Source organism: Microplitis demolitor, chromosome 9, assembly GCF_026212275.2.
Source record: "Microplitis demolitor isolate Queensland-Clemson2020A chromosome 9, iyMicDemo2.1a, whole genome shotgun sequence".
NCBI classification, from domain to species: domain Eukaryota; kingdom Metazoa; phylum Arthropoda; class Insecta; order Hymenoptera; family Braconidae; genus Microplitis; species Microplitis demolitor.
The window spans coordinates 16,035,382-16,058,154 of NC_068553.1; the positions used below are offsets into that span (position 1 = coordinate 16,035,382).

The 22,773-nt window shown below is 29.0% G+C and overlaps 2 protein-coding genes across 5 annotated transcripts; one reads left to right on the forward strand and one right to left on the reverse strand.

The window, feature by feature from the left end:
* Positions 1–430: 430 nt before the first annotated feature.
* On the forward strand, positions 431–7,774 carry LOC103573628 (uncharacterized). Of its 2 annotated transcripts, none has more exons than XM_008552787.2 (3): positions 431–804; positions 4,896–4,990; positions 5,628–7,774. In XM_008552787.2, exons 2-3 carry the CDS (start codon positions 4,909–4,911, stop codon positions 7,520–7,522), a joined length of 1,977 nt encoding a protein of 658 aa, XP_008551009.1. In that variant the 5' UTR covers positions 431–804; positions 4,896–4,908; the 3' UTR covers positions 7,523–7,774. The 2 variants fall into 2 exon arrangements, with proteins under 2 accessions (XP_008551009.1, XP_008551010.1); XM_008552788.2 differs by lacking the exon at positions 431–804 and adding an exon at positions 4,618–4,707.
* Positions 7,775–11,088: 3,314 nt separating this feature from the next.
* Positions 11,089–20,438, reverse strand: LOC103573630 (protein borderless). 3 transcript variants are annotated; one of them, XM_008552791.2, is made up of 12 exons: positions 19,905–20,438; positions 18,764–18,906; positions 16,842–17,097; positions 15,389–15,525; positions 15,153–15,297; positions 14,806–15,080; positions 13,894–14,028; positions 13,311–13,573; positions 12,631–12,812; positions 12,366–12,413; positions 12,102–12,278; positions 11,089–11,479 (listed from the first exon to the last, which is right to left on the reverse strand). In XM_008552791.2, exons 1-12 carry the CDS (start codon positions 19,975–19,977, stop codon positions 11,256–11,258), a joined length of 2,058 nt encoding a protein of 685 aa, XP_008551013.1. In that variant the 5' UTR covers positions 19,978–20,438; the 3' UTR covers positions 11,089–11,255. The 3 variants fall into 3 exon arrangements, with proteins under 3 accessions (XP_008551013.1, XP_008551012.1, XP_008551011.1); XM_008552790.2 differs by having other exon boundaries at positions 13,311–13,570; positions 15,389–15,555; XM_008552789.2 differs by having other exon boundaries at positions 15,389–15,555.
* Positions 20,439–22,773: the final 2,335 nt, after the last annotated feature.

The following is a 22,773-nucleotide window of genomic DNA, read 5'->3' on the forward strand; positions in this document are numbered from 1 at the left end:
AGCTCAAAGAGCTCAAATAAATTATTTGAATAACTTTTAAAACTGGATTGATTAATCACAAATTTTTTTTTTTCACAATTAAAAAATGACTTTTTTTCATTTGATTTAAATTCCCATAAATTTTTTCTATTCCCAAATACTCTAAAAAATTCAGTTAAAAATAGAAACTGCCTGAGTTCTGGGTTTGAAAAAAATTCAAATAAAATTTTTTGAATTTAATTTTTGTATAAAATTTAAAAATTTTCACAAATGTTTAAAAAGTGCATCCAAGTATGTGATGCACACGTGGGATAGAGGAAAGTCGTGATTGGTTGAACCAGCGGTATATCCAATCACCCCAGGCAAAAGGTAAAGAGACTGCAGACTTTATACCTCAGACCTGAGACTACTGAGTCTGTTAAGAAGTAAAGGCACAAATGCCGGCCGGCCGGCAGTTAGTCGTATATTCAGTTAGTTCAGTTCATCTCTGCGCTTTGAGCAACATACAGCAGAGCTTATATTTGCCGATAAATATATATATATACATATATACAATAAAATAATAACGATATCGTAAACCGCGTCGTTAATCGTCAGCAATTGGCATTCGTTTCGGTTACGTTTTTTATTCATATAATTCGTTTATTTATTTTATTACGTTATTTTATTTGCAATAATAAATCACTCATCTTTAAACCCATTGACCTAATACTACTCTTACTTCAATGAGTCAACATGACTTCACTTGAAATTTCACTTGAGAATTAAAGTTTTTTATTTATTGTTGTTTATTGTTTTATTACAAGCTACAGGAATATTTATCAGGTAAGTTTACATATTTATATATATATTTTTTTATTAATAATTATAACAAATTTTCTGTCATATATAATTTTTATTTAAAAAGGATTTTTTGGCGCAAAAATTTGTGCTTGTGTCAAGAATTTTTTTTTTTTTTAATTTCTCATGTAAAAAATTTATTGAGGAGAGTGAAAATTTTTAGATCAATTTAGCGGACAATTAATTTTTGGATTTTTTTTTTTCAACAAATCATTTGCAAAAAAAAAAATTCTAAAAAAATGCACATGTAGAAATTTAAAAAAACTACAAGTGCAATTTTTTAAAATATTTTTTTTTTTATAATTTATCGATTTAAAAAAATTCTAAACGTCAGACGTCGGCTAACTTATGAGTGTGAATTTAACAGACATCAGATAAATTTATAATTATAAATTTATAGAGTAAATAATTAAAAAAGTAATATTTACAAAAAATGCACTTATTAACTTTTCAATTTTTCAAATACGCATTTTTTAAAAATTTTATTTTATTAATTATTTACCCTGTTTATTAATACTTTTTAATTTGTCTGTCTGCTACATTCACACTCATGGCTAACTTCAGTATCATAAGAATTTTTGAGCCAAGAAATAAATATTTTTGAATTTATATTCGATCAAAAAACAATCCGGTAATTATTAATTATTTTCATATTTATTAATTACTAATTTTTATTTATTATCAATCAGTTTTTACTCTTTCCGTACAAAATTTTTTTTTTGCTCGGTTTTATTTCAAATGTTAGGGTAAATTTTATCAAAAAATTTTCTCTGTATCAATATATATATATATATATATATATATATATATATATATATATATATATATATATATATCAGAAAATAATACCAAGAAATTTTTTAATATTGTTAAAAATAAAAAAAAAAATTTATTAGAAATTTATTTAAATTTTAATGGAACAAATTCTTGCCATTTAAAAAAGTGCAATAAATCGAAGACAATTACACACACGGTAACTGGAATTCTTATCACGCGTAACACAACTGTAACGTCCATTTTTTTTTTTTTTTTTTTTTTTTTATATAAAGATTCTCCTATGGAATTCCATAGCAGGTAAGAGGGCGTACAGGTGGTTCGTCTTGCATACGTAATGGTTTTTAGCTAATATATAGGTCATGAATTTCGGACATCAATTTATCGTAAATTTTTTTTTTTCTCTTAATTTTTTTATTGCAAAAAATCTAATGAATAAAAAAATTTAAATAGGAATTATAAATGAGAATTAATTTAAATAAAATATATAAAAATTGAGCATGTGAGCGTACAAATAGAAATGTATGGTTGTCGTGAGAGTTAGATATGAGAGCATGAGACGAAACCATCCAGTATGGGGCCACGCTGTCTCGTGTAGTCTCCAAGAACAAGAACGGATTGGATCTTTTATCTCTTCTTATGTTGGATCTTGGATCAGAGATACTTTCAGGCTCGTGCTCGGAACTCACATCCCAAGTGCACCCAATAATTATTTTCTTATAAATTTTTTTTTACTTTCCATACTTTTTTTTTTCGCATAAACGCTACGCTATATCTATAACAATATTCCCATTATACATTTTATTATAATATATGACTTACAATTCACTTGTATCTCTGCAATTTACTTTTTTTTTTTTTTTTCTCAGCCCACCTGTATCGCTAATGGGCACAACGATGAGTTTCCGGGATATTGAATACATAAATTAAAAATATTACCAAAAAAAAAGTTGAGAAAACGAATTAAGGATTTAAAAAAAAAATAAATAAATAAACATTTACTTCCTTAAATTGAAAAAAAAAAAAAATTACGAGACATTTCTCATTACTCAATGGGACGCACACACGTTTAAATATTTAGTGAAAGTGGTCCATGATTTTTGAGTGTGGGAACAGTCGGCTTGAGCGCAAGTCGTGCCAATTACTTGATCATATAGCTCGTCGATCTTGATTTTCCGCGGGCCTCAAGCCTCAAGTCCAAGGGCATGTAAAATAATTGAATGGATAATTTTTCTTTCTTTCTCTTTATATATGTATATATAAATATTTATGGATGTGAGACTGAAACTGAAGGGGCTGAGAACGCGTTTTAAAAGAGAAGATCAACGCCCGCAGCGTCGTCTACCGTTACCACGTGCGCGGTATCATATGCGTATTGTAAGCTAATTTAATATCCATTATATCGTATAATTATTCTAATTCATTTGTATTATTAAATTTTTTTGTTTTAGTAATTTGCTACTTTCAATCGTTGGAATAATCAATTTAAATTTTCAGTTTTTGAAAGTTGTAATTTTTTAAAATGGGAAATTTTAATACCGGTAAAAATAATTCAAATTTAGTGGGACTTAACGAAATTAGATAAAAGTAGATATATATTTTTTATTTTAGATTTATGAGGATTCAAATTGATCTATATTTTTCAATTTTTTTTTTGTAAGGCTTTGAAATCATTGCAAAGTCGAAATTTTGATCTTTGGAGTTTAATAATTTGGTTTACTTGAGATCAAGATCTATATAGATCTATATGGATATAAATAATGAATTAGATAGATTTGCTAAACATAAAAAAAAATAGATCTGAAATTTACGTAGATCTATACAGATCTTAATTTTTTTTATTGAAATTTGTCTAAAAGTCGAAATTTGGATCTTTGGAGCAATAATTTGATTTCTTTGGGATAAAGATCTATATAGATCTTTATGGATCTAAGTAATGAATCAAATAGATAGATCTGCTTGACGTAAATAGGATTCAGATCTGAGATCTACTTAGATCCAGATAGATCTTAATTTTTTTTATCGAAATTTGTCTCAAAGTCGAAATTTGATTCTTTGAAGCAATAGTTTGATTTCTTTGGGATAAAGATCTATATAGATCTTTATGGATCTAAGTAATGAATCAAATAGATAGATCTGCTTGACGTAAATAGGATTCAGATCTGAGATTTACTTAGATCCAGATAGATCTTAATTTTTTTTATCGAGATTTGTCTGAAAGACGGAATTTTTATTTTTGGAGTTTAATTATTTGATTTTTTGGAATAAAGATCTTTATAGATCTCAATAATGAAATAAACAGAACTGTTTAATGCAAAAAATAATCTAGATTTGAAATTGAAATAAACACATGGAAAAATTACTATGATCATAGTCAAATTTATAATGATGACAGAAATTTGAATTTTGATAATTAATTATTCTTTTTATTAAAAACTGTAAAACATACCCATGTATACCCGTATAAAAAAATCGTTCCAAAAACGTTCCTGACAGTACACTTCCAAAATTGAGACAATTTTAAACTTTGACTTGAACATTTTTGGAATTTTAAATTAGTGTAGACTTTTTCGTGAGTTTATATTTTTTTTTGAAATTTTTTAATAAAAAAAAATTGATGTAAATTTTCATAATTACTTTTTTTTTAATTTCCGTCAAACTCAAAAAATTGTCAAATTTATTTTTGCTCAAAAAAAAAAGCGCGCAGAAAAAGTCTTCACCAGTTGAAAATTGTTGACTTTCTAATTTTTTCAAAGTTCCAAAAACGTTCAGCTCAAAGCTCAAAATTGTCCCAATTTCAGAAGTTTGCTGTCATGAACATTTTTGGAGCGACTTTTTTTTATGGGTATCAATGATAAAAATATAATGGTAAATTAATCGATAGACTTAGTGTCTAATGAAGTTAACAAGTCATAATCACGGGGCTTGAAGTGAAACCGTGCGACTTGGTGGTAAATTAATGTCCAAAGACTTTCTCGTAGTTGCTGCTTAGGTAGTCAATGCGATTTCGCGCTCGCACTTCAGTATATGATGACTTCTAGTGTAGTGTAGTGTAGTTTAGTGTAGTGTAGTAAAACTTGTTCTTTTCAAGATCGTGAAAGTATAGCTTGCAAGGTCATAATCGATAATTAAAATATATATTTATATAATTTTTAATTAACAAAAATTTATATTTATTTTTTTTTTTTATTAAAAATTATTATTTTTAATTAAATTTTTAGAAATTTATTTATTGGCAATTTTCGATAATTTTTATTTCAATTAAATTTATAAATTATTTAAATAATTTTTTATTATTACAGATATTGTAGAAGGATGTATCAGTCAAGATGTCTAACAATTTTATTATGCTGGACTATTTGTCGAAGTTATTCGCAGCCATTTGACGTTAAAATGAGTAAGTTTTTTTAATAATAAAAAAATATTATTGATATGATTGATAATAAGTTGAATAGAAGAGAGAAAAAGAAGAAAAAAGAAATGTTTAAATCTTGAGGAAAATGAAAATGGAAAACAAGCGTGATTTGATGTGTCGTTAACTTGAGAAGTAGATACACGCGTTCGTACATCCTCGTCGGGTCAGTAGGTCACACTCCACTTGGTGCTAAGAGACCTGGCGTTCGTCACACGTTCCCAGACTGTTACTAAATGTCTACACGTCGGATATCAAGCATCTACCAAAGTCAATGAATATGTCACGTTGTTTATACAATCATTATTGCTAGTCACATCATCATTCTAGTGTTAACAGAGTATGGAGAGACATTACAATTGTTGTACAAATTGTGTCGAGGCTATTTTATTCATTTAGTCATTAAATAATGTCTATTTTTATTGTTATCATTAATATTATCTGTCTTAGAATTGTTTTTCTCGAACAATCGAACAATTTTAATGCCTATAGTTTAATAATAAGCTTTATGAACTCTAAAGATCTGCGTAGATCTTTATAGATCTAAATTATTTTTTCCAATCAAAATTAAAATTATTGTTAAAATTATTGCATTATAATTTTTAGGATTTTTTAATTTTAGATTCAAATGACACCAATAAAACAAGAATATTTTCACCCCGGATGGATTATGACGAATGGACACCATTAGGTCGTGGAGATCCTTTGAAAAATGATCCAACATTCGATTACGTTCCTCCAGTTTTGGATCGTGTTCAATACTGGCTAGACACCCAATCCAGTACAGAGGCTTCTTCCAAACGCGACATTCTAATTTTGGGAGTAACAGCTAAAAAGACAAGTCCAAAAATACCTGATCACTACATGAAATTTGGTGACAGTCAAAAATTAACAAGAATTCAAGAGTCTCAGGACAATTATCGCAATGATTTTACGGGTAGCACAGGTGCAGAACCACCAAAATTAGTCCGAGCAACTAAATTTCGCCCAAACCTAAACGGCAATTCAATAGACTTCCGTAGTCAAAATCGAATGCAATCACTCCCAGCGAGTTATTATCCAAGCCCTTATTATACTGATAAGCCTAAGCCGTATACGATGATGATGCCACCGCCAATTACACATAAGTCTAAAATAAACCAGCAATTCGGTTCGCTAAATGACCAAGTCACTGTCGCTTTCAGACCAGGACATTTACGAATCCCTCAGAAAAATCCTCTGTCGACTTCCATAGCTTTCGATAAATCCAATTTGATTTATCAATCGAGTCAAACCATAGACCCTTGGACAGCGAATTTAGATTCATCATCATCATCAATAAACACTTGGATGAGCAACGAAAAGTTTGATGATCATTATGATCACCATGCATCAGCATCTTCAAACCATCAAGTCATCGTAGGGCAAAACGCGAACATTATTGTCGATGATAGCCAAAAAAATGAGCAGGTTGTCGTCGGTAAAAAAGAAATAGTACCGACAGATGATTCAAATTTACTTTTCGATAACAAAACTGTAACACCAGCTCACGTTGTCATGGCGAATACTTCTTCCTCATCAAATGACGACCAAAGTAGAGTTACAGTAACAGTCGTAATGCCCACAAATTACAAACCCAATAATACCGAAAAAACAAATGTAGAAACGAGTACAGTTTCCTTTACAACACCAACATTACCGACCACGACCCCAACAACCTCAACTCCCATCCAGACAACTCGAATACCCTGGCGCCCACCCAAAATTCCCCCTAAGGCATTCCCACGTCGACCAGGACTTTCTGAAATTTCTATGCCTCTCCAAAGTATCGCTAATCAGGACATGCCTCAGATGTCTTTACAAAAATTACCGAGTGTTCTAATGCAGGCGCCCAATTCGGCGAACCCCGGATCAATGTTTAATACGGATATTAAAAAACCACCGGGTAAATCACCATTGGCGTCAATTTTGAATAGTCAATACAATAAAATCCCAAGTAAAATTGAAATTCCAAAATCAACAACCGAATGGTTAACCTCAACAACGGAATCACCGATTATCACTTCAACTAGTGAATACACAAGCGATTCAGTTTCATTGGATGACAAACAACAACCGGTAGTAACAACAATTCACAAGCCGATGTATCTTATAATTCAAGGCCACTCGAAAGTGAAGACATACAAACCAACCGTTATGAAGCACAGCTTACCTGTTGATGATAATAATGATAATATTGTAGAGAGTACAATGAAAAAAAGGATGACAACGACAACAAGTCGATCTATATCGAAATTTGAACAGTTTGTTAATGACAATACGAGGGTTGCGCCAACGACATTACCACCGAATACTGACAATCATGAGGTGAAAGCTGCTAAGGAGAAACGAGTCGAACATGACAGTTTGCTCAGTCTTGTGGAGAGCGGCTTCAGTGCATTGACTGCACCACCAATACCATTCGATTCTTCAACAATTGATCAAGATAATAGCGACAGTACTTATGATGATGATGATGATGATTTGATGATTAATTGAACTTAATCGTTTTTATGATATTGTTTGAAGTGCTTAGAGGCTTTATTGCAATTAATTTTATTGGATGTGCCAGTGTCAGTATAACGTTTTATTTATTATGAATTATTATTTATTCGATTGTTATTTTTATTTTATTACGTAAATAATTTATTAACACTAGTCTTACGTATACGAGTTACCAAACATAGTTTAAAAAATATATATATTTATATACTTTATTTTTAAGTTTTATTATTTTGTGCCGTATTTGAAATTTTGTCTGTTCAAAAAACTCAGATTTTTTTTTTTTTTTTTTTTTTTTTTTTTTTTTTTTTTTTTTAAGTAGAATAAAGTTATGGTAATTATGCACAAGTACGGAATCATTTATTTTTTGCTGTTAAAAATAGAAAAATTTTTTGTATACTTAAAGCGCGACGCGCTGTAGTTAAATCACTCGCGTTGAATCATCCCTACACTCTATCTCATTTAAATGAGTTTAATTGTGTACTAGTACAAAGACGATTTATTGAAGAATAATTTTGACCCTGTAGTTATTAAGTCGGTTCATTATTCCATTGATTAATAATTAATTATTAATTAAAAAAAAATATTTGTTCTTAGACTAAAAATCTACGAGATCTGATTAAATTGACGTTAATTTGTTTTTTTTTTTAATTTTAGATCTACATTAGTATAGATCTTTTTAGATCTACTTAAACTCCAGTAGATCTTTAGATCCTAAAAATTTTTTTTATCAGGCCTCGGAATATTTTTTTACAGTTTGATAATTTGCCTTTTTTTATTTTGATCCACGTGGATCTCTACGAATTTCCATAGATCTAATAAAAAAAAAAATCCGTATCTTAGAATACAGGATTTAGATCTCCGTAGATCAAATTTATTTTTTTCTCAAAAATTGTACTTCTGCATAATTACAAAGATAATTTTTTTTTTTTATATTACGTAATTAGTTATAAGTAATTTATAATAAGTTTATTTATTTATATAATTATATATATATTTATAATAATTTATTCAAATGTGAGACATTTATAATTATAAATTTTTCTCTCATATAAACTTTGGACTCAAGCTTTAATCGCCCCCCCCCTTTTTCGTGCCTTAAATAATATATATATATATATATATATATATATATATATATATATATATATATATATATATATATATATATATATATATATATATATATATATATATATATATATATATATATATATATATATATATATATATATATATATTAAAAATTGAATTGTATAAAATCAAAATTCCTTAATAAGTTATAATCATAACAATTAGACTTTAATTATTAACAAAAAAAAAATCAAAATTTTTTTTCCATTAAAAAAAATTTTGTAATTTTTTATTATAATTAATTTTTAAGAATTAGCACTAAATTATTGTAAAAATTAAACTATTTATATAAATATTGTCCAATCAAAATAACAAAAAAATATTTGTTACATAAATCTGTAATAAAAAAATTGACAATTTGTAAAAAATATGTTTATTAAAAATTAATTTTATAAAATATTGTATAATAATTAATTGGAATTAAATATCGGGTTAAAGGCGTGACACGAACTTTCTTTTACGTTGGGAAAGTATCGTCCAGTCAGTAAGTTGGCATGAATCTTAATAACAACTATTTGGCACGCGACCTGATCCATTGTCACCTTCAGCATACAGATAAGTTTCTTACCCTTTCTATTATAACATAAATATAAATGTTTATAAATATTAGACTGATTCAAAAAATCTACTTTATTCTCGAAACCCTCTATTTGATAATTGTCAGTAAGCGAAACAAAATACCCGTCAAAAGATGAGCTCTTAATATTAATATTTAGAGGCCGCTTATCGCAATTTTTTATTTCCCATCTAAATAACATGGGAAAAAAAATTAAGTTTGGAATTTTATACCAATGGTTCATTGTACAGATAAGCTCAGGATATGATTTCGTAGGGAATTAAAAGCTCTACAAAAAAAGTCTCTTGTAATTTTTTGATAAAATCTTCTGTAGAAAAGTTATTGGAGCTTAAAGTCAAATTTCGAGTAAATTTCGAGATCTTTTTACTTTTCCGGCGAAACTATCAGACTTATCACAAAATGTCATAAAGACTTTTTTGTAGACAATTTTATTCCTGACAAATTACCTCTGATAAAGTTTTTCAAAATTCTGCATTGTTTTTTAGTTATATATATTTTAATGTCAAGCTCTTAAAAAAAGTAGTGTTCTGATCGATTTCAAGATCTTGTCATTAAAATGAATCAGTCTAATATATGTATATTTATATATATAGTACATATTCTTGATGGTTATTTTCTTCTGAAGAAAGGTAGCCGTACGGAAGAAATGGAGCCAGCGAATAAATTGTCAAAGCGAAATTTACCGGCAAAAAATATAAAATAGAAAAAAAATGTCATGAGACAGTGTGTGGCGACTTAGTCGCGACAATCTGGAACGTGATTGGCATGTCTACGGGAAATGCAGTTCCCATTGCCGTACCACGAATGAAACTAGAACGATAGAAAAACTAACCTAATATTGTGTCGTTACTGTTCAAGTTGTTGTTGTCGTTGTTGTTGTTATTGTTGTCGTTGAATAGGCCCCCACTTTAAATGAAAACCAAACGGAATTACTGATTACTTGGAAGTTACTTACTACAACTCGATAAATTTTTTATCTACTTGACAAACTTCTTTTTCATTTATTTTATTTTGCTATGTCCAAATTTAACGCGACTTTCTGATATAGTAATTCCAATAAATATATTTTTTTTCATTAACAAACTTGAGTATGATTTCTAGTAAAACAACTAAAGTCTGCATTTGAATTTTTTTAATTCAAAAATTTTTTAATAATTATAAAATTGACGATCAATTCGAATAATACGAGAAGATTCGAATAACTTCGAACTATTCAAAACATTTTAAATTATACGAAGTTTTGAATTATTTGCTATCACATATAATTCGAAAAGATTCAAATAATACGAGAAGATTCGAATAACTTCGAACTATTCGAAAAATTTTGAATTATACGAAGTTTTGAATTATTTGCAATTACATATAATTCGAAAAGATTCAAATAATACGAGAAGATTTGAATAGCTTCGAACTATTCGAAAAATTTTGAATTATACGAAGTTTTGAATTATTCGCAGTTACATATAATTCGAAAAGATTCAAATAATACGAGAAGATTCAAATAGCTTCGAACTATTCAAAAAATTTTGAATTATACGAAGTTTTGAATTATTTGCAATTACATATAATTCGAAAAGATTCGAATAATACGAAAAGATTAGAAAAGCTTCGAATTATTTGAAAAATTTCAAATTATACGAATCAAATACACTATTAATACTACTAATTAAAAAAAAATGCTTGCATGCTTTTACAAAAATACGATAATCATAAAAGAAATATTATTTTTATTTTAAATAATGTTTCAGAAAATTTTGGACAAAATAATGCATAAAAATACGTAATAATAATGAAAATATATAATATTATAATGATGCTATTAATTGTAGTATTTAAAAAATAATAACGAACACATACAAGAGGACTTAAAATTTGTCCGGCAGATTTTTCCAAAAATGTAACATACAATTCTATACCATAAGAATATCCTATAATATAGACACAATTTATTTAATTTTATTTCTATAAATTAGTACATTAGAAAATTTTCTTTTAATTTGCTTATAATAATTATTTTATTTATTTATTTATTGTCGGTTGACAAAATCGTTTTCGTGACCACCAAATTGCAGCAAGTGCAGCGGCTAAAAATCCAATTCCCGCTACGATTCCCATAGAAATAGCACGATTTCTTCGATAAGCTGGAACTTCTAATGTAAATTGTTCACTGGTTGATACATCATCAGAACTAGACATTGCCGATACTTCGAAAATGTAACTGCTTTCTTCTTCTAAGCTTTTAACTGCAAAAATTGTTATTATTTCAAATTTTTTGAGATTATTTTCGACATTAGTCATGAACTTGTCCCAGACAGAGAATGAACTTCGGAAATCACCCCCACTATCAATTATTTCTAGTTATCGTTAGTGCGCATACGCAAAGAAAGTGGGAGAATGTTTGGTACAGTCGGATTCCATTAATTCGGAACTTCCTCTCAATCTTGATCCCTACTACGAGCTACGCTGTCAATTATCCAATGCTATAGTCGGCCCAGAAAAATTTTTGGACTTTTCTCCACCATTATTCTTTCTTCCTTTATTATACTATGCGCATGCGCAAATCCAAATATTGTAGAGGAGAAATAATTGCAGTCGGACAAAATCCTAACCTTATTATGAGACGACTATACATATGTATGTGTTTGTGTATATTTATATATATCATTCATGTAGATATAACAGCGCATGCGTGTAGTTTACTTTTTAAAAGAGAAGGGGTATTTGATAAGTCGAAATTTCTGCTCTTTAACTAACTGTCCGAGTTAATGGAATTTGAGTGTACATAAAGCACAGAATGGGATTAAAAACCGAAAAAACCCGAAGTACATTCTCTTACTGAGAAAATTTTGCATATTTATTTCATACTTAAATAAAATGTGTCTGTAGTCTCAGCTCTACCGTGCAAATGTTCATCAGTTGTACCCCGAAACCATCTTACGACATAAAGTTTTATATCAGCATTCAATGGTGGGTCCCAGGTAACTAAATATCCTTCTGCAGTTACTTGAACTTTTAGATTTTTTGGAGGTTCTAAGCCTTCCTCTTTAGAAATAAATAAAAAAAAATATATATATATGTAGAACATCAACAGTATGTTATTAATTAAAATTTTTATTTAAATAACTTTACCTTGGGTGCTTTTAAATTCGGATGCTAAATTACGATTCAATGAGACTCCTGTCAATAAATATATGATATGTCAATGAAATATATTTGTTATATAAATTTAGTTAAGTCTGCAAAAGAATGAGCTTTTCTCCCACCATTTTTCTACTTTTCTAAGATTAAGTGCAAAGTCATGGACTTCATCATAGCCAAGTAGTGGGGGAAAAGCCCATTTTTTTGCAGACGACTATAATTAATTTTTGAATGGTATTAATAATAAGAACATTACCGGATTTGGTTTGTGTTAATACTCTAATAGATTTGCTGAACATGCCGTCACCGTGTTTATCTTGACTGAGTACCATGAATTCATATTCACGTCCTGGTGTGAGGTTAAGAATTGTCGCTTCAGTTATTTTCTTCGACGGAATTTTCATTGTCTTCCACTCAGTAGTATCAGTAGGTCTATACCTACACATATTAATAATATATTTTTCAAAAATAATATGACTTAATAATCAAGTAAAAAGTATTTCCGCTTTTGCACCCGCTCATGTACTCATTCAGAAAAATTTGAACTTCATAGAGAATATAAAAGACCTCTGATGTTTTTTAAATTTTGTCGCAGCAAAAATTAATAATATATAGGGTATATTCCCATATGTACCGTCGGAAACTGTTACAATGTGATTATAGGATGTATTTCTATTCGTTTATGGAAACTATTCCCATGAGTATGGTAACCATTACCGGAATTCAATAACTATACGATATAGGAACTTTTTCCATAATTTTAGAAATTGTTCAAACAGTTATGAAAACTTTTCCAGAAAACATGGATTATATCCCATAATGCCAAGTAATTATTACCATGGTATGGGATATTTCATAAACGTACTAGGTATGGTTACCATAATTTTCTCTCCGTCTAGTGAAATTGAGAGGAAATATAAATAAAAAACGACTTACCAGACAGCGTATTCCATTTTCGGTCTGACATATCCTGGAACCCAAGTGAGCGTGACCGAATCTTTACTTGTATTAGCATTAAGATTGTAAGGAGCACGTGGTGGTACATTTAAAACCATTAGTTCAGCATCTGCGACGACAGTAGCTGCTTCATTGCTAGCAGCGCACTGATAAAGTCCACGATCTTGTTCTTGAATCCTTTCGATCGTCAAATTTCCACCATTGAGAATAGCTCGATCCTGCGAGAGTGGTGTGCCGTCCTTCTGACCGAAGGTTGTGTTAGTACTTTCCCCCAATTTATTTATTCATTTATTTATTAACCCTTTAATGTTAGTTACCCACTTACTTAAACTCAGTAAAAGCTATACTTATTTAAATAATGCACCTTATGATCGTGGCAATTATTTATTTTATTTATAATACAACAGAGTCTGAGATAGAAAGCGACTAGAATGAATTATCTATAATAGATAACTAAATTTTATGCTACAAAGCACAAATAGAAGACCAAGTGTCTAACACTACCATTTTTTTTTCTTTTATTTTAAATTACGGAAAAATTTATATTGAACGGAAAACATACTTTAAACCAGACGATTGTGGGTGGTTGGGACTGATCACCATCTCGAGCATCGCAAGGTATTTCCAAACTTTCGCCAAGTTTTCTCATATACAAACGTTGTGGAGTCACTGTAAATATTGGCGGTCTCTGCACAACCTAAAATCAAATTTAAATAACATTTTGTTAATCATATACATTGAAAAAAATAATCAGTAGCTGCTACCGAAAAATAATCAGTAGCAGCTACCGATTATTTTTCAGTAGCCACTACCAATTATTTTTTGGTAGCCACTACCAATTATTTTTCGGTAGCCACTACCGATTAATTTTCGGTAACAGCTACCAATTATTTTGGTAACGCCTACTAATTATTCAGTAGTAGCTACCGATTGCCAACCGGTAGCTGCTACCGATTGTTTTTTTCAGTGTAGATTTGAATTCCATTTGCTTAGACAGTTAGTCTACTTGTCTATGCAGAGGAGCTGAAATTTTGATGAACTCTCTCTGAACTTAAGCCAATTAATTATGTTCCATTTTTCAGCAAATTTGCTGCATTTTACGACAAAATACCCTAATTTCGAAATAAACCCAGATCTACCAGTATATTTTTTATTTAGGACTTATTAATGTCTAATCACTAAAAATTCTAACAATATAGGCTTGCAATTAACCGATTGTCATACATTTTACTGTATAATTAACCTTCTTTGCCGTTACCTTGAGGGATTTCCCGACAAATACAACTTAACCTATAGATAGTCGCTAGGGTGCAAATGAGACACTATAAACTTCATGACGGCAGGAAGGTCAAATTAATTGTGGGATATAATAAAACTATCAATTAAATAGCACGTGGCCCAATAGGGGCGCCAGCCAAAAAGGGGAAGAAAAATTAACTGTAGTCTAGGACATGGATTTTTATCAAAAACTTACCACTGAAATTGAAGGACTGGGACCTTCGGTTCCAAGTTCATTGTAAGGAGTACAGCTGTAACTTCCGGAATGCGTTTCGTCGACTTTGCTAAAGTACAAGGATCCGTTTCTTCTGTAAAAAACACCTGGAACATTATAAGGATCAAACAAAAATCCATCTTTCTCCCATCGTAAATTAGTCAATGGCGGATTCGCCCGAAAATGACAATCTAAAAGTGCTGGTTTTCCATATGGTAAAAATACTTCTCTTGGAGCATAAATAACTTTCGCTTTATCTGAAATATGATGATAAATTTTTAAAAATTAATTAACTAATTTTAGATAAATAATTTGATTTGATTCTTTACATTGAACGTTGAGAAAAGCGGATGCCGATTGTTGGTCTCCGACATTATCAGTTACGACACAGGTATATTCGCCCAAATCACCAATCGCTGATGGTCTAATGATCAGTGTTCCGTTGTCATCAACAGAAGCACGATCTCTGAGATCCTGAATTTTTTTTTTTAAATTAGTAATAGCGTTTTTTCTACTCTAGAACTTGAATTTTGAAATAAAAGGGGAGTAAAATATACGATTTTACCTCAACTTCCGGAATCTCAATGTTATCTCGTAACCATGTTATAATCATGTTTGAATTTTTGGTAACACACTGAAACTCAACAGTTTCTCCTTCCATAACGGTTTTATTAACTGGTGGTATTGCCAATAAATTTTCACCTGAAACACCATCCGCCGACCGCGACAAACCTAAGTTAAACGTTTTAATAAGTCTGCCCTATTTCCAGTTAGTAATTTATTTACCATTTACTTATTTAATACATAATTTAAAATTTATTATTAATGTACACTAAAAAAATAGTACATTGTGTGACAAGGGATAGAACAAAACGGTTTTAGACAAAGGTAAAGTTAACTACCCAACATCATCTGAAGTTGGACATTGTGTTCTATCCTTTGCCACGCATTGTTTTTCATGATTAATTAAATTGATACTGAATTTTAATGTCTGAAGTCAGTCATTAGCTAATTTCTGACCGATAGCGCGGCAAAAATATTCTATATTTTAAATATACAAATTTGAGTAAAAAACCAATGGCTTAATTAGTTTAATAATTTTCTTCCCTAATTGGTCGGAAATTAGCTTCTTTTGACAGGTATTGAAACTCCCAGTTTTTAATACGAATGATATGAAAAATAGTATATAACACATTTAGGGTGTAAAGTAGGACATTCCAACCCATGTGTGTAATTTCAAACACGAATTGGGACGTTCTGTTGGATAATGTGGTATGTTTACTATTTTTCACCAGATGTAAACGTGAAAGTTTACATTTTTGTCTCTGTTCTGCAAAAAAAATGGAACATGCGCTAAAGTACTTTTTTTTGTTGAGCAGGGCAGGAAACTTTCAGGGTAGTTATGGTGAAAAATGAACTTTTTCAGTGTCTATAATATGACTTTTTATAAATTTGTTACTAATTAAATTAGTATATAGGAAAACTGTGAGCTGTTGACTACATACTGAAATAATAATCGGTAGCGGCTGCCAATAATCATCGGTAGCGGCTACTGAACAATAATCGGTAGCTGCTACCGATTTTTTTTTTTCAGTGCAGTAGTAAAATGAAAAATCAAAGTAAGTAGAGTAGTTAACACTTTTCGTAGAAAAATAATTTACTTCTTCTGTTCTCATTATTAAGATCTATACAGATCTTAGATAACAGCTAAAAACAAATTAAAATCATCAGACTGTAAAATTTAAAAAAAATATTCAGAGCCGAAAAAACTGAAAAAAAAAAAAAAATAAAAGATCGAAATAGATCTAAAAAAATCTACTAATATTGATGTACATCTAAAATTCGAAAAATTACAACTTCATCTAATCAGATCTAAATACGGTATTCAGATCTAATTTTTTTCATTAATCAGATCTACAAAATCTGTTCATAAAATCAATATGTGGGTTTAAAATTATGATCTCATCAATACATAAATTCCTTTTATAAATTTTATTGAAAAAAAAAAAAAATCTTACCTTCAATACTGAGAAAGAACCACGTGCCATTATTACGTGAACTAGGTGATCTATCAGGGAATATGACCTTGCACTCGTACCAACCTTGATCACTTTCCCTGATGTTGGTCAAGTTAATACTTCCCTGTCCATATTCATGAACAGGTCGATCACCCTCCAATAAGTGAATCCGACCGGCATAATCCTCAGCAATAGAGAGCACACTATTTGCCTGTTCATAACCCGGAACTTGGTACCAGGAAAATATAGTTCGACCCTGCAACGTTAGACGCATCATCAATTATCGCGAGTTAAAGTCCTCGCTCGTCCTCATCCGCGGCATGAAAGATTCGGTTCATCCGGTCCGTTTGTTGATTATCATCACCATTAACTCATATATATATATATATATATATATATATATATGGGCTAGTAACGTGTAAATTATTAAATAATTTAATTTAATAAACTCAATAAATAATAAATAATAACAGTGCATTTTTATTTTTATATTTGTTTAGTTTTTTTTTTAATTGACTGTATAGTTATTGAATAATTACGGATGTTTAAATTTTATTTGCATAAATAAAATATCAGAATCACCATTTGAATAGTTAATATATATCATTATTGTACCATCAATGTTAACTTGATCGTGTACTGTAGCATGTGTCTGCATTGCCGCATATGCTGATTAAACAAAATATAGCATGTCGTATACCGGTAATAATTTAATGCCTACTAATCGTCAATTACTAGGTAGTTTCCTGCATTCAAATTATTTTTACAATTGATGATTGTTAGATTTTTTTATTATATTCAAATACATTTTCAAATAGACCTTACAGTAATAGTGAAATTTTTATCTTTTTAAACTTCCCGCCATAAAAATTTTAAATTTAAAAAAAAAGACAAGTTATTGGTTTTGGTACGATTTTCGAAATTCGAGTTTTCATCAGATCTCGATCTTTTGAAGTCCGAGGAAATTATTCTGATTATTTTTTTATAGATGTTTGCGTGTATGTGAGTGTGTGTGTGTATGTAAACTTTTTTGTCGTACGGTATCTTTGGAACGAATCAACCGATTCGAGTGTTTTTGGTGGCAATCGAAAGAGCTAACCAGGAGTTAGAATGTGATAGATTTTGAAGTCGGTCGGTTGAGTAGATTACGAGTTATACTCAAAATAAAAATTTTCAAAAATTGTTTTTTTAGATTTTTTTCGTATAACTCATATACCACTTGTCCGATTTATCTAGAAATTCATCAAGTTCTAGATCTTGGTTAGCTCTTTCGATTGCCACCAAAACCGCTCGATTCGGTTGATTCGTTCCAAAGATATCATTGTACAAAAATTATTTTTGTTTTAGTAAAATGTGTCTTTTGTTGATGTAACAGTTTTTTGAGCTCAAAGAGCTCAAATTTTACTAGTAGTAATGTTTTCGAACTCAGGGAGCTCGAAAATAGTGAGGTTTGAGGTTTTAGGGTTGTTCCGTAGCGTTAACCGTTTTTCAAATTTTTCAAAAATATTGCTCATATTTTTAAAATAACCACGCACCCGAACAAATAGTCATATTATGAAATATACATATATATTCTTTATAATACCTTTTACACAGTAGTAATTGATATTTATTTAACGGTCACGTGGAGACAGAAGTATTTCATATATTTTTGAACTCTAAATTTTGAAAATATAATTACGGAAGTTTTAAACTCAAAATATCTTAGTAACTATTAAGTTTTTGAAAAATGTACAAGATACCTTTTTTGTAGAGAATTTAAAGAGCTACAAAAAAATTTCTTATGTTTTTTTTTCAAAACGGATTATTTACAGAGATATTTACAAAAAATCAACTACACTTTTTTTGAACCTATTGGTATCGATCTCAATATATATGTGTGATATATATATATAAATGTATATAAATGAACGAATACTTACTTCACGATTCCAGTGTAAAATATAAGGTATCGGTATTTCGTGAGGAAAATCTAGATGACAATTAAATACAACGTAATCACCAACAGCTGCTGTGAAATTGTTTGAATCTTTATCTTCATCTAACATTAATCCGTATCCCAGAGCTAGAGAAAATATATTAATAAAAAAATAATATTGTTACAGTATATAAACATATATTTTTATTTTAGATTATTGTCAAAAATTTCTATCAAACTTTTATTTTATATATTTCCAAAAAAAATATAGTTTAGCTCTTTATAGATCATTTTTATGACAAACCATTTATTTTTTTATTGAGATCTATAGTGATCTATGTAGATCATTAGCGAAAATAAGGCAAATCATCAAGATGCTAAAATTTTGAATTTTTAAAAAATTCTAAGACCTGATGAAAAAAATATAGATTTCAAAAATATATATTTTATCCCATATGAAAAAAATTTTTTACAAAATGATTCCAAATAAGTGAGATATATTAATCTTCTAAATTTTTGACAAATTTGAATTTTTGGAATATCGATAGTAAAAAATATCGTCGATTTGAAAATTTACTATATGAAATTCCCAAAAAGTATTTTCGCTACATTTTCCTTTGTTCAGAAAAAGTTCAAAAATTTTTATAATGAAAGGGAAAAATATAATAAATATATGAATTCAAAATTATCAAAAATTCCAAAAAATAAACTTGAAGTTATATGTCTCAAATTTACATTCTGCACATCGAGTTTTTTTGGAATCTTTCTTAAACCATTTTTTTAAAGCGCGTGATTCAAATTTGAAAAAATTTAATCTCATCGAATCTTGGAAACTCGGAATTATTTTTCTCGAATACGGAAACTTATATTGAACTGCATAGATCTATATAGATTCAAATTTATTTCTATAGATCAAAATCAAGTTACATAAGTCTATATTGATCTATTCTACTTTTTTCAAATTTATAATTAAGCTACTTTACTACTAATGAATTTTTGAAAATATTTTTTTATAAATTTTCATTAAAATTTATTTTCATACAATCATATTCCAAAAAAAATCTTTTAAATTTTATCTTACGACACTAAAATAAATTCAATGACAATAAATGTATATAGATATAAATATATAAATTTTGTTTTACCTGCGTAACAAAAAAAAATAGTAACTAATCCACGGTAGCATTTATTAGACTCTCGATTCATTTTAAGTGCCATTATAAATAAAGTCTATGACAAACTATTGTTATGTCACCGCAATTTTATTATTAATATTAATAAAAATATATATTGAACAATAACAAAGTCTCGGCACAAAAAGTACCGCACGAGCCGAGCACATTTGTCACCTTCACCTTCACTCATTAATTTCCACCATTAATTTTTAACACTCAAGCCATCATTTTTAAATTTACTTTGTATCCTTATTATTTATTTAATTTAAAAAAAAAAAAAAACAAAAAATTTTTTAAAAATTTGCAATTTCATATATTTTTATTTTTATCATAAATCAACACTTGACATCCTGATTGACAGTAAAAAATATCAGATACTATTTTGAGATGGCGGTTAAAATTTAAAATTTAATTCAACTGACGTTTACGATAACGATGAAAAATAAAACAAGTTGACACGTAGTTGTAACCGAGAGTGATCGAGAAGTAGAAGAGATAACCCAGTAATTGACAGAGCTTGTCCAGTACAGAAGTCGTTCTCGTTGAACGGATACATACTGAGAGTGAAGGTGGGGGAGTAAATTAATTCAACATTTATGGGCCTGTTCACCACATTGTTGTAATCACAGTACGACGCGCCCTTACAATACGATGTAATATGTATATGTATATATATGTATATGTATATGTATATGTATGTAGTAAAAGGCGCGGAAATCAGGTGTGCTTTTCAACAGAAATTTTTTATTTTCACGAACTAGATCAATTGTCACTGGGAAATTTTTATCACTTTATTGCTGATGCTCTCATTTACTATTGAAATCAAATATCAACAATGTATATGCAGAACAAATGAAATTTTTTCGCGCAAGAAATTTTTTTTTGCTCTGAGAAAATTTTTATTTTCAATTCTCGTAACATGAAAATTTTTTTTTAGGGGGGGGGGGGGAAGGTCATAAGGTCAGATTGCCAAAAAAAATTTATTGCCCATAGGCTTGGAAGACGAGCAAAAATTTTGGAATTTTTTTTTCTGTCGATTTTCTTATAATTATTTCGGAACCGTGCATGATAAACGAAATTGAAGTTCAGATCTGAAAACTAAAAACTTGAGGCTACAATTTTCTATTTTTATTTTTACTTTATGGCCATTTTTCACCGAGTTACAGCATGTTGAAAATCACCATAAATTTAGAATTTTTTTTTTATATCCCAATTAATTTATTTATTTGAGAAACCCCGTAAGTCATGTTTTTTTCGAAATTGCGTTTTTTGCATTTTTGGGTTCGTTGGATGTCCCCCCATAAGAAATAATATAAATATGCATCAAACCAGCGTTTAAAAAATAGTTAACGGGGTGTCAGAAATTTTACTTTATCAAAAAACCCCATAAGTCAATGACTTATGGGGTTTTTCAAACAAACATGCAGTTTTAGTTTTATAGAAATAATTTTTTTTTTTTTATTTAAAATTCGCACTTTTTTTGGGAAAAAAAAAAAAAAAAAAAGCTAAAATGCCTAAATTATTATTTTTTGTAATTTCTGAGTTTCAGAGTTTATATACATATTATATACTTCATTTTATCAGTCATATAAATTATTTAAGTGGAAAAAAATAAAAAAACAATAATTTTATAACTTTTTCTCCCGTTTGGTTGAGAAACCCCATAAGTCAATCAACTTCAAATAATTTTTTCAGTAGTTTCATTTAAAAAATTGAATTTTTCTTGTTTGAATATTTTCCAGACGCTAACATTATTCTCTTCAATTATTTATTTATTATTTCAATCTCAAATTTTTCCAAAAAAATATTTTTTGTGTTTCCTCAAAATTTTTTTTTCTTGACTTATGGGGTTTCTTAAACAAACGACTCAATTCTTGTGACCAGTATATATTCCAGAACAAGGGACAATGACTTATTGTTATAAAAAAATTTTTTTTTTCTCATAAATTACTATGGGGTAAAATGCGCTATTATAAAAAAAAGAACCACAAAAAATTTTTCGTCAAAATTTTGAAATGGTCAACTTACCTCATCTTTTACTAAATTTCTCCAACAATAATTTTGATATATTTTTTTTTTTTTTTTTTTTTTTCAAACAATTAGTTTTCATTTTCCGAACATTTCCATACTAGGTCTTCATTTTTCCCCGTTCTCCTTAATATCAAACTGTTGATAATTTTGAAAAATGACTTTTTTTACGAAATTAATAATTTTAAATGAATAATTTCATATTTTAAAATAAATATTATCTAATTAATTGTACTGCTGTCATATCAAACGGCAGTAATTCAAATTACAGCGTTTTGGGGTAATAACATAAAATGACTCATTCGCGAAAGACTACATTGGTTACTCCAGTTTAGTGATCTCATTTATTATAATATATATACACATATATATATATATATATACTTACCACGGAAATAATTTTCAAATAATTACTTTACATAAAATTACTTACTACTTAAAAAAATTAATTTTTACATCTGAGTAAAAATCAAAAAACCGCAATCCCAAAAAAAAAATTAGCGTCATTGGACGGGATAAAAAAATAAAAAATATAAATTTTTTGTTTAATATAAATGAATATTTTTTTATCTTGCCCAATAATGTAGCACGCAGCATTTACGTGGGTGACCTCAAATTACGTCACATCCGTCCCTATAACTGTATTAGCAGACTGCCCACAGCCCACAGCCTTGTCACGCTGTTGAGATAATAGATCCATTCGCATGGATCACGGACCAGGATTGGACGTGATTTAGACACTGAAATAAACCATTTACAACACAACATTCAGCTGTATTCATTTTATTCAATAGGGGATGCTCTTTTCATT

Coding starts and splice junctions, on each gene's coding strand:
- LOC103573628 (XM_008552787.2), top strand. CDS start 4,909: ATGTATCAGTCAAGATGTCTAACAATTTTATTATGCTGGACTATTTGT. Junction 4,991..5,627: donor GCCATTTGACGTTAAAATGA/GTAAGTTTTTTT, acceptor TTTTAATTTTAG/ATTCAAATGACACCAATAAA.
- LOC103573630 (XM_008552789.2), bottom strand. CDS start 19,977: ATGGCACTTAAAATGAATCGAGAGTCTAATAAATGCTACCGTGGATTA. Junction 17,098..18,763: donor TTTTACACTGGAATCGTGAA/GTAAGTATTCGT, acceptor CTAACGTTGCAG/GGTCGAACTATATTTTCCTG. Junction 12,414..12,630: donor ATTAACACAAACCAAATCCG/GTAATGTTCTTA, acceptor ATTTATTGACAG/GAGTCTCATTGAATCGTAAT.